General features: G+C 36.9%; 2 protein-coding genes across 11 annotated transcripts in view; one reads left to right on the top strand and one right to left on the bottom strand.

The window, feature by feature from the left end:
* Positions 1-1760, top strand: part of kif13bb (kinesin family member 13Bb) — a 32064-nt gene extending 30304 nt beyond the window's left edge. The window contains exon 42 of the mRNA XM_079375353.1: positions 1003-1760. Within this exon, the coding sequence (XP_079231479.1) occupies positions 1003-1235 (233 nt within the window). The 3' untranslated portion in view covers positions 1236-1760. The remainder of the gene's footprint in view (positions 1-1002) is intronic.
* Positions 1761-1804: 44 nt separating this feature from the next.
* hmbox1b (homeobox containing 1 b) lies at positions 1805-13560 on the bottom strand. 10 transcript variants are annotated; one of them, XR_013781887.1, is made up of 12 exons: positions 13406-13549; positions 9373-9894; positions 8304-8389; positions 6884-6994; positions 6171-6324; positions 5932-6014; positions 5713-5808; positions 5196-5305; positions 4991-5074; positions 4016-4395; positions 3794-3897; positions 1806-2497 (listed from the first exon to the last, which is right to left on the bottom strand). XR_013781887.1 is itself a non-coding variant. In XM_079375813.1 (10 exons), the coding sequence occupies exons 2-10, from the start codon at positions 9891-9893 to the stop codon at positions 4252-4254; spliced, it is 1389 nt and encodes a 462-aa protein (XP_079231939.1). In that variant the 5' UTR covers position 9894; positions 13406-13549; the 3' UTR covers positions 1805-4251. The 10 variants fall into 10 exon arrangements, 6 of the variants coding, with proteins under 6 accessions (XP_079231939.1, XP_079231942.1, XP_079231944.1 ...); XR_013781889.1 differs by having other exon boundaries at positions 1807-2497; positions 5196-5290; XR_013781886.1 differs by having other exon boundaries at positions 1807-3897; positions 13406-13560.
* Between the last annotated feature and the right edge of the window lie 961 nt (positions 13561-14521).

Genomic DNA, 14521 nt, shown 5'->3' with positions numbered 1-14521 from the left:
GCCACCAAATAATGATGCTCTTATTAATTTCTAGATAAAACCGATGGTTTAGACTTGTGGATGTGTATGATTCAAAATGGCTCTCACTAGTGCCTTTTTACAAAATTTACACTTGCATAAACTTCATAATGGTCCACTAACCAATTATTTCAATTACGAGAAATGATGTCAAATCCCATGATGGACCATTGATTGAAAAATATTCTCCTGTCATATGCACCACCAGATAATTATGCTCTTCTTCATTTCTAAGTACAAACAATGGTTTGGACTTTTGGTTTTTAGATTCCAAATGTTGCTCATTGGGCCCTTTTTACGAAATGTACACTTGCATAGACTTGAAAAGAGTCCACTAACCAACTGTCCCAATTATTTAAAATAACGTCTAATCCCATTATCAATGGACCATTGATTTGCAAATGTTCTCCTCTCGTATGCACCAACAGTTATGCAATTAAGTCTTAATTTCTTGGTAAAAATGATGGTTTGTACTTGTGGATTCGTTTTTTACGAACATTTTTAAGAAATTTACACTTGCATAGCCTTCACGGTGGTTCACTAACCAACCGTTTCAATTACAAGAAATTATGCCTAATCCCATGATCAACTGTTGATTTGGAAATATGATTTTGATAAATTGGCGCTCACTAAACAAAATGTACACTTGCATGGACTTGAAAGCGGTCCACTAAACGAGTTCTAATTTTAAAAAATTGTCTAATCCCATGATCAAAAAGACCACTGATTTGCAAATGTTCCTTTTGTATGCACCACTCAACAATTACGCTTGTCTTCAATTTCTTGGTAAAAACAATGGTTCAGACTTGAGGACTCAAAATGGTGCTTGTTAATGCCTTTTTATTAAACTTACACTTGCATAGATTTCACAGTGGTCCACTTACCAACGGTTTCAATTGTTAGGAAATTGTCTAATCCCATGATTAATTGACCATTGATTTCAAATGTTCAGCACCAAATAATTACGCTATTCTTCATGTCCAGGTAAAAACGATGGTTCGGTTGGTGGTCGCCATTATTTCCACTGCAACCCTGGTTACGGCGTTCTCGTGAGACCGAATCGGGTCACAAAAGCGGCAGGTACCGCTAAACGGTCAAGGCAGAAACGCAAGCAGAACCTGTCAGGATCTAGTCCCAACCTGGCAGCCCTTACAGCGATGGCCAAAGGAGAAGCTGGAGCACGCAAGGGTGAAAACAGGAAGTCTTGGGTTAGTTGAGGAAAATGCATCCTTGTTGATGGACGTGTACGCAGGACAGTATTGGTATGGCACTGAAACACTACACTGATACTTGCAGGGATGTAACTGCCATCTGATTTACTAAGGCATACCTAGTGTTCGAAAAACCCATGTTTCAAGGCATATTTTTAGCTTCAGTAAGCAGTATTTTTGGTGGTATTATATTTTTAAAATGACAGTGCCCTGTTTCCATCAACCCAATGTCAAGGGAGTATGTGCATGTGTTGGTTTCCTAAAAAATCAGCATACTGATGGATTCACTTGAGTGCCAGAGTTTTATTCATAAATGTTTGTTTTTAGTGTTATGGTGAGTTCTGTATTTTCTGTTGGTTTGGTACCTTTGTATTGTTTTTTTTTGATGATTTATGATCATCATTTATTTATTTTGCAAGATCAAACTAATGACAAAAAATAATGTTGAAGATTTTATATTTCAATGGTGAGAGTAATAAACTTTTTATTATTTTATTATCTTGTCTAAATAAACTTCTGCATGAAAAAGTCAAATTTGATATACACGTCAAACTCTTAAAAGAATAACATCACATGGCTGATCATCAATATAACTTTATTTTCCAGAAGATAAAGTACTAAAATAAACACAAGTTTTAAAAAAAGTCATTTTAAACAAAGAAACTGTACAAAAAGTTCATATATACTATAGTATACTTCCAGAACAGTCTACTGTCCAAAAAAGGCACTAAATTCTTAAATGGGAGATACGGATGTTTCACAACAGAATGCTTTGAAATCATAGAATTATTTGATTCAAACAATCTTTAAATTCATAGTTACTGTCTTCTGTTTATTTATACAGTTGCTTTTATAAGCCTATAGATTGTTTATAGACATGAAAATGCACTCTGGGGAACTAAATGGAAAGCACCCCCTTTGAACCAGCAGGGTTCCGTTACAGAATAAAACCGTTCGTTGCTCTGGAATTGAACACTTGAGAACAAAACGAGTCATTCGTAGAATCTGAGTGTTGCTTTGAGATCAAGTAAATGTCAATACTTGACGTCATACTGCAGTTTGGCACATTCTGTCATGTGTACAAAGAGGCTGTAATCACTCACACATACGTGGACAATTGAACACATTTGAACATTACAGCATTAGAAAATGACCTTTTTTGTGTATCGCTGCAATGTAACAAACGTATAGTACAAAAAATGTGACGGTAGCGAGTTTCTTGAGTGAAGGGGGTGCTTGATCTGAATCAGACACGTCAGGAGACTGCTCTGAATGTAAAACAATCAAATAAAATAGAATCTTGAATTATTATTAAACAAATTGTCATTTCATAAATATCAATTGTACACAGGAAGATAGAGGAAGGATACATAAACTGGGCTTCATACATGACGCGGGCAGAACCAGTTACCTGTTTGTAAAACCATTCTTATGTAATTTGTCACTTTGTTGCATTGAGTCTGTGATCATTAATGTAAGAATGGCTGTACAAATCATTCGTTCTGCTCGTTTCAATGAATGAAGCCCAGCCAGAGAATAAAGTTCTTTTAGAACCTTTTTTTAATAAAAAAACAAAAGCTACATTTTGGAACCAAGCTTATGTTAGATGAGAGTTCAGACTCTCGAAGCTCTGTGGCAGCAGAACAAACATTTATCAGTCAGTCTTCGGTGAACAATTAACACTGTCAAATTCTGATGTCATTTCACAATAATAATAAAGCTTCGTGGGAGTTTGCACGTTATAATTCTGACAGCGTTCAACTTGAGCCAAAATTTTAGTGGAATGATATTTCACGTTGACGTGTTTAATTCTAAACACGATGAGAGCAGATGCTTCAGTCTTGACACTTTGAAATCTTTGCATGTAAATAAAACTTAAAAGCTAAATAAATACAAACATAAGAATAGCGCTTTAATGCAAATTCACTTTGGGTAATGCTTAACGGTTTAAAATAAAGCTAGCTAGCTGTCTGCCGACTGAAGTCTCTCTTTGCAGGTTCATTTAGAGTCCAGGAGACTTGAGCTTTTGCACAGAATAACTTGCACTTTGGTGGTTATGCAACCACATCTTTCAAGTTTCACTACAATTATTAATAAGTAACCCCCCCCCCCCCCCCCCCCTCCATTTGAACATGATTCAAATCAAAATACAGTTTAATGCAATTGGATAAATCTCACTATATATCCAGGTTAAATTTCATCCACAAACCAAAAAGAAAATAAGAAATTATATTTTGCATTTTGAAGGTATTTTTCATGGCAACAGAGCAATTATGCACATTTTCCCTCAAAATATTGTTTTAATTTTTTTTTATTTATTATTTTTCAAGTCAGCATACAGTATGTATAAGACCATAAATGCTTTACAATTTAAATATATATTTTCAGCATTTGAGAGGAAAATGTGCTTTAAAATCTGCAAAAAAAGTGTCTAAAATATTTATGCAATATATAATAATTTCCCTTTCATTTTGTGGTGAAATGTGTTCTTGACCGTTCTCATGAGATTCACCCAATTGCTATTTGATGAAATCCCTTACAAAAGTAAAGTAGAAATGTTAAACCTGTTAACTGAGAGCATCTGCGGCGGGAATGGAGGAGATCGTGGATCCAGAGCAGAAATTTGCTGAGACTCACCTCTCTCCTAAACCATCTGCCTTTAGCTTATCTGTGAGAACGTGGGAATGAGGGTCACTGGAGCACACAGCCAGGAAGCACACAAAGCATTATACAAGTTACTGGAATGAGGTACGAGGTTTGGGTCAGCAAGGGTTCGGGAGGCTTACATAAGTGCCGCAGGTAATTGGTGAACATCGTGAAACGACCTTCCATTTATCAGTTCCTGTCAAGAGTGTGTGTCGTTGAGTCTGGGTGTGTTTAGTGGTTCAGCGGGAGTGTCGATGGCAGGCGATATTGGATTCTAAAAGCTTGAGACAGAGCGCTGATTTGGTCATTGCTTCATGAACACGTCTGCAGACGTCCGCACACGCACTCATTGATCCTCTTGGTCCCGCGGTCTTCCTCAGTCATCATCCAGTGACTCTGTCTTGATTTCACTGGCCACGCCTCCCGGACGGGACAGGGCAAGGATGCTGTGATTGACAGCTGCCATCTCCACGGCGAGAGAGATGGGGTCCTGGTGGTCTGCGTGGTTGCCAGCGTCATCCTTAAAGAGACGTGTACGTAAATTAGCAACGGCGTAAGTGAAACATTCAATATCAGGTTACAAATGTAATAAACTTTTTTTTGTAGCATGTTAAAATGTAAAAAACTTTTGCTTTACATGGAAAATTTTAGAACAGCAATTTTAGAACAGCGATCAGTCAATAGCGATCATCATACTGATTATCACTATTGCATTGGTTAAAATAATATAAATGTTTACACAGTAGTATCATAAACGAATACTTTTTTTTTAAGTAAATTGTTTTATTACATATAAAAATATTTTTTTTACATTTTAGTAACTGTCGATTTAACATGTTAATTTGATGCAATTAATTATGGGGGAAAACCCACCTTAAAATTAACACACACCACACATTTCATTTAAAACAATGTCTTTTTGGGGCTAATTTCTCAGCCCAAACTGATTTGGTACATGTGATGAATTAAGATTTAAAATTTGAATAGTTTTAGATGTAAAATTTTATTAGCTTGACAGCCCGTGTGTGTGTATATAAAACATTTCATGTAACTTCATCTTGAACTTTATTTGTGTATAAAGTGTGTGTATTTGATGCTTTTTATCTATGTGATACCTGTGTTGGTGAGGTGGGCTCCAGACGGTAGTAACCAAAGGGTCTGTTCACGCCTCTCTTTTCAAAATAGGTAACATCACAACCCTGTAATGAAATCACTGAGATCTAGCAGTTGTGTTAAATAATCCCAAATTCAACTGAATTTGATCAACGACAAAAAAGACAACGGCTCCTTTAGTTGGGATGAGTCGTTCGATTCTCTCACCTGCTCGTTGTAGTCGTTAGCGTCGATGTCGTCGCTGTTGGAGTGTCCTCCGGGACTCTGCACATCTATCCCGTGACTCTCCAAGATTGTGGCTTCTTGGAAAAAAGACCCTGTCATGAAACATCTGAAACTCTTTAAAAACCACTACCATAAAAAAAAAAGGAACATTAGCAAACGATTTACTACTAGTAACCGTACCGGTAATCTCCTGACTGATTTGAACATGTTTCTTCAAGACAAAGTCCTTACTATATATAAATCATATATAAACAAACCATAATAAAACTAAAATAAAATGTACAACTTATAAATTTCAAAATAAAAACTCTTTCTGCAAGTTGCCAAAGAAACATTCCACATTTTTTGCACATGTAGTTTTACTTGATGTACTTAAAAATAAAAAAAACTGAAAAATTACAAACACACAACAAAATAACTATAAAAATAAAAACATTACCTAAAATATTACCAAAAACTACAATAGTATCTCTGATATAAATCAACTAAAACACGGTACCAATATTGGCCCTCCTCTTGATCTCTTTGCGTCGGTTGGCAAACCAGTTGTAGACCTTCAATGATGTGACTCTTTCCAAGTCAGACAGCTTCTTTCCTAGGCAGGAAAGATTTGAAAGGTCAAAGATGATTGCAAAAATGCAAATACAATGTAATTTGTAGTGCAATAGATATTCACAAAACCACAACTGTGTGGGTTCAGACACGCCAGCATTTCTACCTGGTTTCTGAATAACAGCGTTGCAGGCGTTGGCGATTTCCTCTCGTTTGGCTTCATCTGGATATTGATTATCACTGAAATAGCTGCAGAGGGAACAAAGTGTAAACATTGCACAGTTAGCTGGACTAGCCTGTTTTTTATCATGATTTGGGATTTGAAGTGCATTATGATAACAGATTTTCTCATTTTGAAATGTTTTGGAGACGTAATTTCTCAGATGGGGCCGTTTTCTGTCTCACCTCTCCATCACGGCAAGACATTCCTTCCTCCAGGTGAATCGACTGCCTCTGCGCAGACGGAAGCTTCCAGGGGCGGAGCTTATGGGGGGCGGAGTCTGACGCCACTCCATCTCGTCCAGAGATACAGGGGTGGGCCGCATATTTAATGTGGCACCTGAAAATATAAATAAAATATACATTAGCATTTAAAAGTTTGGAGTCAGTATGTTTTTTATTTTTTAAAGAAGTCTCTTCTGCTCACCAGGTCATTGATTTGATCAAAACTACAGTAAAAACAGTATTACTGTAAATTGTCTTGTATTTGAATATTATAAAATGTAATTTATTTGTGATCAAAGCTGAATTTTCAGCATCATTCCTCCAGTCTTCAGTGTCACATGATCCTTAAGGAATCATTCTAATATACTGATTTGCTGCTCAACAAACATTTCTGATTATTTTCAATGTTGAAAACAGTTGTGCCGCTTTGTGTAGAAACCATGATCCTTTAAGGATGAACTGAAGAACAGCATTTATTTAAAATAGAAATATTACATTATAACTTTCACCGTCAGTTTTGAACAATTTACTGCATCCTTACTAAATAAATAAAAAATCTTACTGACCCCAAACTTGTAAATGGCAGTGTATTTAAACATTTTAGCCTGTAATTGGGTTCAACCTTATCTTTGTACATTTATCAACCTACAGTAAAACAAGCAAAGTTGGTTAACCTGGCGTTGTCTTCTCCAGCTGGTACCAGCGATAGAAAGCTCGTTTCTTCTGTTCGCTGAGATCTGAGCCCTGCTGGAGGAGCCAGTGAGAGATTCTGCTCTGACTGATGCCTGACGCACAAAGACAAAACAATTCAATAACAAATGAATGCACAAGCCACAGAACAATAACAAAACAACAACCCATCTTACATTCAGAATTTAATTTTGGTTTAGTAATTACGGTTACATATTGCACATTCTGTCCTTGCTGAAAACAGAACGCTGTAAAGCGACACAATCTAAGTTAATCAGAACATATAGTTTAATATAAATCTAAGTGAAACAGGATTGTGAATAATTAACTATTCAGTGGCGAGTGGCAAAATTGGAAACCATACATTTATACATTTGTTGCAGTGGTGATCAAATATTCTGATGGAAATCAAAGATTATTCCAGTTTCAAAACGGCAACTGGAACATGCTGTCGATAACACAGACAATAATTTTGACTTGTGTAAAACCTTCAGTACAAGAGTACAGTATTTGAGCTGTGAAGTCTAAACCCTCTAGCAGTGGGACTACTACTCTTGGCAGATGAACTTCCTGTGGTTTGCAAAGACAAGATCAGTAAGAGATTCTATCAGACTAGAAGACGTTTTTAAAGACAAGACAGATAACACTGCATAGCCTTCACTAAAATAATACAGATTAATACTGAAGATTATTCATTAAGCAGTTTGCTATCTTTTGTTGTTTGGTTAGCACTAAAAACACAGAGCAGGTATATTTGGCTGCTGTCACTTTAAGAACTAATGCACAGATCCAGCATTTGATATGGATTTAACATTTTATTCCTAAAAACATGGTGAAAGTTTTTATAAATGGCTGATTTTCTGATTTATGTAGTGATAAAACAAATCCCCTCTGTAAAAACCATTAACTGAAACAACAACAACAAAAAAAGAACAAAAACTATTTTGAACCTGGCTTTATTTAATTTAATGTTTGCAAATTATTGGATACAGCAATGAACCATGAAAATGTACCATACGTACATAAATATTAATACATGAATTATACCTACCTACATTAGTGCATTAATGTGGACTAATGTTAACAGATACCACTTTAAAAATGTATTTGTAAATCTTGAAATTAACCCTCTCTGCTACTCTAGCAACAGACACAGCCCTGAAAAAAAATATAGGGATGTATTTTTGCAGATGACTGATTGTTCCAGCAATTAAAAAAACTTGATGATGCAGTTATGGCCAGACAACTGTTCCAAGCATGTTTCATGCACAGTGTGTATTATATGTTTATTACAGTGCAATGTCCTGCCCCATAGACTTGCATTGTAAGCGTGCATTTCTGTATTGATTGCTGATGATTGATTGAACATAGATGCTTTATGAATTGTGGTGATTAGGGACTGACCTGTGACCTGAGCCACCACGGCCTGTGAGATGCGTCTGTTGCCCAGAAAGGCTTTGATTTCTTCCTTCACCAGGGTGCTGTCCCGCCTGCACACATCACAGGAAGGAAACATGACAGCTGCAATTCAACACCACAACAACATGATGTCTGAAGATTCAGTTATCAAACTCATCGCAGAGTGTCTCCGAGCAAAACAACCCTGCTTACACCTGGTAAACAACCACACCACCAACACTAAACACAGGGCAGGTTTAGAGAGTTTAACTTTTAGAGTTTGAATCAGCTTTTACCTTTGACCCACAACACTGAGATTTTTTTGTTTTGTTTTGTTTTATTAGTGTTAGTAATTTTATTTCATCCAATTAAATTGCAGGAAAATTAGAAATGTTTCTTTAGCTTACATATTACACAATTAGCTTCCAGTTTTTTATTTATATCTTTTTTTTAAATTAATCTCAGGGATCCAGACTGCTAAACTAAAATGGTTGCACATGTATGTAAAAATAAATAAAACAATAATAATTATTAAAATTGCAATTTCATAAAAATAATAAATATGTATGTAATATTACTTACAATCTAATTGCCTTTTAAAATATTGGTCAACCACTAGTTAAAAAATAATACTGTGAAGTACATACTGTATGATATTATTAAAAAAAGGGAACTACAACAGTATGCAACAAATATTTTGAATGTAAATATACAACATTGTTGGCACATTATTTCAAAATGTTGCATGACTGAGTGATTGAGAGCAATAAATCTCAGCTTTGTGTTTTAGTAATTTTGTTGTGTGTGTTTGTCATTTTTATTAGGCTAGTTCTTGTGTTTATGTCTATACAGTTTATTCATTTTTATTTCAGATTTAGTATTTGTTATTTTAATAAATCAAGTTACACTAAATAAAAATGAGAAACGGTGCTAGCTGAAAATTTTATATTTTTATTATATTTTGTATATATTTTTTTTTATTTCAGTTAACATTTCTGCTATTTCAAATAATGAACATTTTCTAATAGTTAGTATTTTTAGTTGTAGTTAACTATAATAGCCCTGACTGACTGACCTCATGAGCTCCTCCACCTTGTCGTCTATATCCAGGTCCTCCTCTGACCCCTCCAGCCCATACGATCTCACGGCCGCCGCGCTGTTCACCGGGTAACGGTTTGGCGACAGCTTCCCATTGGGTGTCGCTGCCAAAGCATCCCGCCCATTCTGTGCCATGGCGACCAGAGAGACCGGCGAGGGTAATACAGCGGGTGGAGATGTGGCGTAACTGTTGCTGGGCGACGGCGATAAATTACCGTGGAACTGCGTTTGCGTTGCTATGGAAGTGGTGGAGGAGGTCGCCACGGTGGCGTTGCTAGCGTTATTTGAGGTGGGTGTAGTGCTGGAGGTGGTGCTGTTGGTGGCGTTGGAGTCCGATGGGCCACGCCGGCCGAACTTGTCCCCGTGCTCGCGGTCGAGTCGCTCCAGGGTGTCCAGCGCATGCACGATCTCGGGTTTGGTCATACCTGTACGCCGCAGTCTCTGCAGCAGGTCGATCTGTTCGATGGTGAAGCGTGGCTCATCTGTGTAGTGAGACATTCTGATGGTACACAGAAGAAAACGTTATATGGAACACAATGCACATCAATCACATGTGCATAAACGGCTGCTGTCAGAAGAAACCAACTGATGCTACAATGAGAACAGACCGTTGCATACGAACAACAACTAAGCATTCTGGTTCATTCATCTCAGGGCTCCAGAATGCTACTAAAATCGAAAATGTTCACAAACTTAACAGTAAGCAACAATGCATATTTCAGAATTTATGCAACATCGCAACTCTGGTTTATACTTGATATATTAAACTGTATAATATATCTCAAGTGCATTAGTTGATGTTTATATATGGATGATGTTGCTTCTAGCTCGTTCAAAAAATATAAAAATAAAATACAAGATGTTGTTATAAAGATTTGCAACTTTATTATAATATAAAATATGTAATAAAGTTTTTAACTATAAGTGTCATTAAAGGAACACTCCACTTTTTTTGGAAATAGGCTCATTTTACAACTCCCCTAGAGTTAAACAGTTGAGTTTTACCGTTTTTAAATCCATTCAGCAGATTCGTAAAATGAGCCTATTTCCAAAAAAAGTGGAGCGTTCCTAAAAAAAATCAAAACAAACCAAAAAAAAAAACAATATTGATCAACCAACCACTAGTAAAAAAAACAAACTAGGAATTCCCAACAAACGGTGAGTCAAGATGTTAAAGATAACGGATGATGTAGTGATTTACTCATCTCAGGGCTTGCTGTTATTATTATAGAAAATTTGCAAATTTATAAGCATATTTTTTGTATACATTTTTTAATTGCCATGATTATGTGGAGTCATTTTTCAATTAAATCTTTAGAGTTTAATCAGTGCATTGCAATTCAGCATATTTGCACAATGCAACAACAAACTACTCTTAAGACTGGTTCTCTTTAATAAAAGACCGACTCTCTTTAATAAAAGACTGGTGGTCTTCAATAAAGCCTGATTCACAAATGAATTAGTTAATGTTTATATGGTTTGAGTCAATCCAATGATTTGCTTACTGAACTGTTCAGAGCATATACTAAGTTAACAGCTCCGTTTAATAGTCATTTGTTTTTAGTCTGGAACTGTGTCACTTTGTTTACAGAATGTCCAGTGCTTTGCATTGTGGGATACAGGTTGTTCATTTACTTACTGTGCACAGCTTTCTAACGCATATTTCCTATAAGAATAGTAGGATGGAGCAAACCCAGAATTCACTGAAACATGTCAAGACTTAGATCCTACAACAAACGAATGAATTATTATAATTTGAAGTGCTCCGCCATCTCATGGCAGCCGAGTTATGATGATAAAAGCAGGATTCATCTGACCTACTTAAAATTCTGTTTATCCAAGACGGCTTTCATCAACAAGCACGAGCAATTACTGTCGCTGTTGTCAAGGAAACCATACCACCCAATGACGGATGGAGTTTATGTAACTCCAGATTAACGCAGAATGCAAATACGGAGCTTGCTTTGTTTAACCTTCTAATCTGGAGCACATGGTTTTATATTAAGCTAACGGTTACGCATAGTCATATTAATACCAGGTGGTAATAGATGACTAGCCAACCAGGTTACATTTTAACTATGTCCTTCTCACTTGAATTGCACGTAAAACAGTTATTTTGAGCAATAATGACTATTAGCTTTTTCTATTTATTAGCAAAAACGAAGGGGAAAGACTGGCAACCCAGCGGCTTTGTGGCAGCAACTCTTCCAACATAACCATCCCAGTATCACAGCTGGTTTGCTGTGAAATTCCTCACTGGTTTGGAGTTTTCCATTATACCAGACCTACTATATTTACACAAGTTAACAGTTAACCTTACACCACTGGAGCCAAAGAGCTCACCGCTAAAAAAAAAGGGCTCAGCGAGCTCTTGTACAGCATAATTGCTTCCACTTAGATCTCAGATGATCCTTATAAAAGTCTGTGATAGGAACGTGGCAGCCGCTGTGGGTTTCTAAATATATCACCGCGAGGCTTTTGACTGAGGCAGAAATTGTGTGCGCGATGATGAAAGATACAAAACCATGTCGCCGTCTTTTGTCATGCATGCGATCCTCCTCTGGCATCTCTTAACATGCACAGAGGGTCTCACCCATGAGCCCTGCTGCATTAGTGATCATGTGGCATTAAATACTGCAGGCGTTCACTGCAGGGCTCTTTATGAGGGCACAGCTGCAGAGATTGCAAGTCAAGGGTGCAGTCCTGCACCGCATGCACACGTGCATCAGCTCATCTGACTGCATCCACACAAGTCAAATGAGTTCACTGAGAGCTTTAAATAATAATCCACATGAGAATCCATGCGCCCTTCTTCTTTTCATTTAATAACTACTGCATATGGAGTCGCGGTCATCGTGAAACGCAAAATTAGACCGAATTTAGCAGAACGGAAAATGTGTCTGATGGTTTTTTGCACTATTAAAACTTGACATTGTTCTCCATCTGTGGTTTCCAAAACCTAGCAACAAACAGTAGTACAAGCTAGACTTTAAGTAATTATTAATTTAATTAATGGTTATAGAGGTGTGGTTTGGCACAAGTTTTATGACTTAAGTATATATTTAACCTTTAAACCCTGCAATATCTAAAACACCACAAGTTAGTATACATTGAAACAAGATGCATTTTAAAAGCTTACTTGCTTATTTATTCATTTAGGTGTTGCAACAGACTTCACCAGGAGCTTCAATAAATAGCAGTGTGCATAAAAAGAAGAAAGAAATCTTTTTCCATGCATCTGAACGCTCCTCACATCTTCAGACAAATACTGGAAACTCAAGTTATGAATGCAGATCAGAACAAGTCCATGCAGCAAACTCATGATCAATGAGGATTATTAGCAAATCACTTTCCATTTATGCATTGCATTTGAAGGGGCTTCAGTTGACCTTCAAAGCCAAGACTTTGTTTTGAAGATATGTATTTTTTCCTAACGCATGTCATATGATAGTGATAAAAGCACAGCTATACGCCCATCATCTCTGTGCATGAAAACTAACAGCATATCCAAAAAGACCGCCTGCGTGCAAACGAAATATAAACAAACATATTAAACAAGCACTTATTAAATAACAATTCAAACGAGACACACGGGGTATTTCAACCTATAAGCTATAAACAAAAATAAGTTTTGCATGACTCATGTGTCCTGACTTTTGCAAACAGACAACAAAATGGCTTAAAATAACATGTATAAACAAATCTCAGCGAGTTATTCACATGATGGTAAATATGAGGAATATGCACAAATAAATACATGAGTTCAGCACTTTCACTCTAGGAAAACTGGCTACATAACTCATTGAGTGACTGCTATATCACTATATAAACTCTCTAGACATGTAAACAAACCTATATAGATTTAAACCAGATATACATGTCGATTAAAATTTAATCACGAAGCGTGTTTTAACAACATAAACAAAACGAACTGAATTATCCAGGCGGCTAGTTAGCTTAGCACGAGCCAGCACAAAACTGACTCTCCTCAAGGATAAAATCACATTTACCTGGAATGGGGACAATACACAAAATCTCAGCGCAGCAGATCATTTAATGCGCTCTGTCAGGCGATGAAGATGATATTTTATGTGATGTTGTGAGGAAGACTCGCCCTGACTGACTGTCTTTGTCTGACTGACAGCAGCCGCGCTGACGTCACGCCGCACGGCTCGGAGCGACTCGGGAATTGTAGTTTTTATACGGTGGAGCTCAACGCGCTGCAAATAGATAAAACACCTGCAAATAAAAACGTTTCTTTATTTGTTTGCGTTGTGAGTATTTGCAGCACCTGCTGTCAAACTGATGACTTAACTGAAAATTGAAAACTTTTCTTGATTTGCTGGTGCTTTTTCTATTTGCATGTGTTTTCTGAAGTTGCAGCGCATCTTGGCCACTGTATGAAACCACTGCTGTTGTAATTTTGGCCACATCTTAAACCACTGATATTACCAAAGAAGTATCGCAAATCATTTGATTCAGATCGGTACTTCGGAGAGGGTTCATGAATCATTTGATGTAGATTAGAACTTTGGAATGGGTTTGCAAATCTTTTAATTCATATCGGAACTTCAGATTCTAAGTCCCGATCTAAAATGATGGTTCACAAATCATTACAACAGGTATCAGAAATTGTTTGTTTTAGTTCGGGATTTCAGAACCCATATCACAAATAATTTGATTCTTATCGGGACTTTGGAGCGGTTTTGTGAATCTTTTGATTCAGGTCGGAACTTCGGAGCACAGATCGCAAATGGTTTGATTTAGATCGGAACTTAGAAGCGGATTTGGGAATCATTTATCAGATTGGGACTTCGGAGAGAGCGTATCGCAAATCATTTGAATTAGATCAGGACTTTGGAACGGGTTCACTAATCTTTTGATTCATATCTGAACTTCGGGGGAGGTTCACAAATTATTTCGCGAATTTAAATATTTGTGATGCGTGCTTCGAAGTCCCGATCTGAAATGATGGTTTGCGGATCATTATTTAAATCGGGACTTCGGAATTGATATCGCAAGTCATTTGTTTTAGATCGGGATTTCAGAGCCCATGAATCATTTGATTCAGATCGGGACTTCGGAGCGGGTTTGTGAATCTTTTGATTGAGATCGGAACTTCAGAG

The sequence above is a fragment of the Barbus barbus genome (genome assembly GCF_936440315.1).
Source record: "Barbus barbus genome assembly, chromosome: 24".
Lineage (NCBI taxonomy): Eukaryota > Metazoa > Chordata > Actinopteri > Cypriniformes > Cyprinidae > Barbus > Barbus barbus.
Note: the sequence above shows the minus strand (reverse complement) of the source record. Positions and strands in the feature narration are given on the sequence as shown.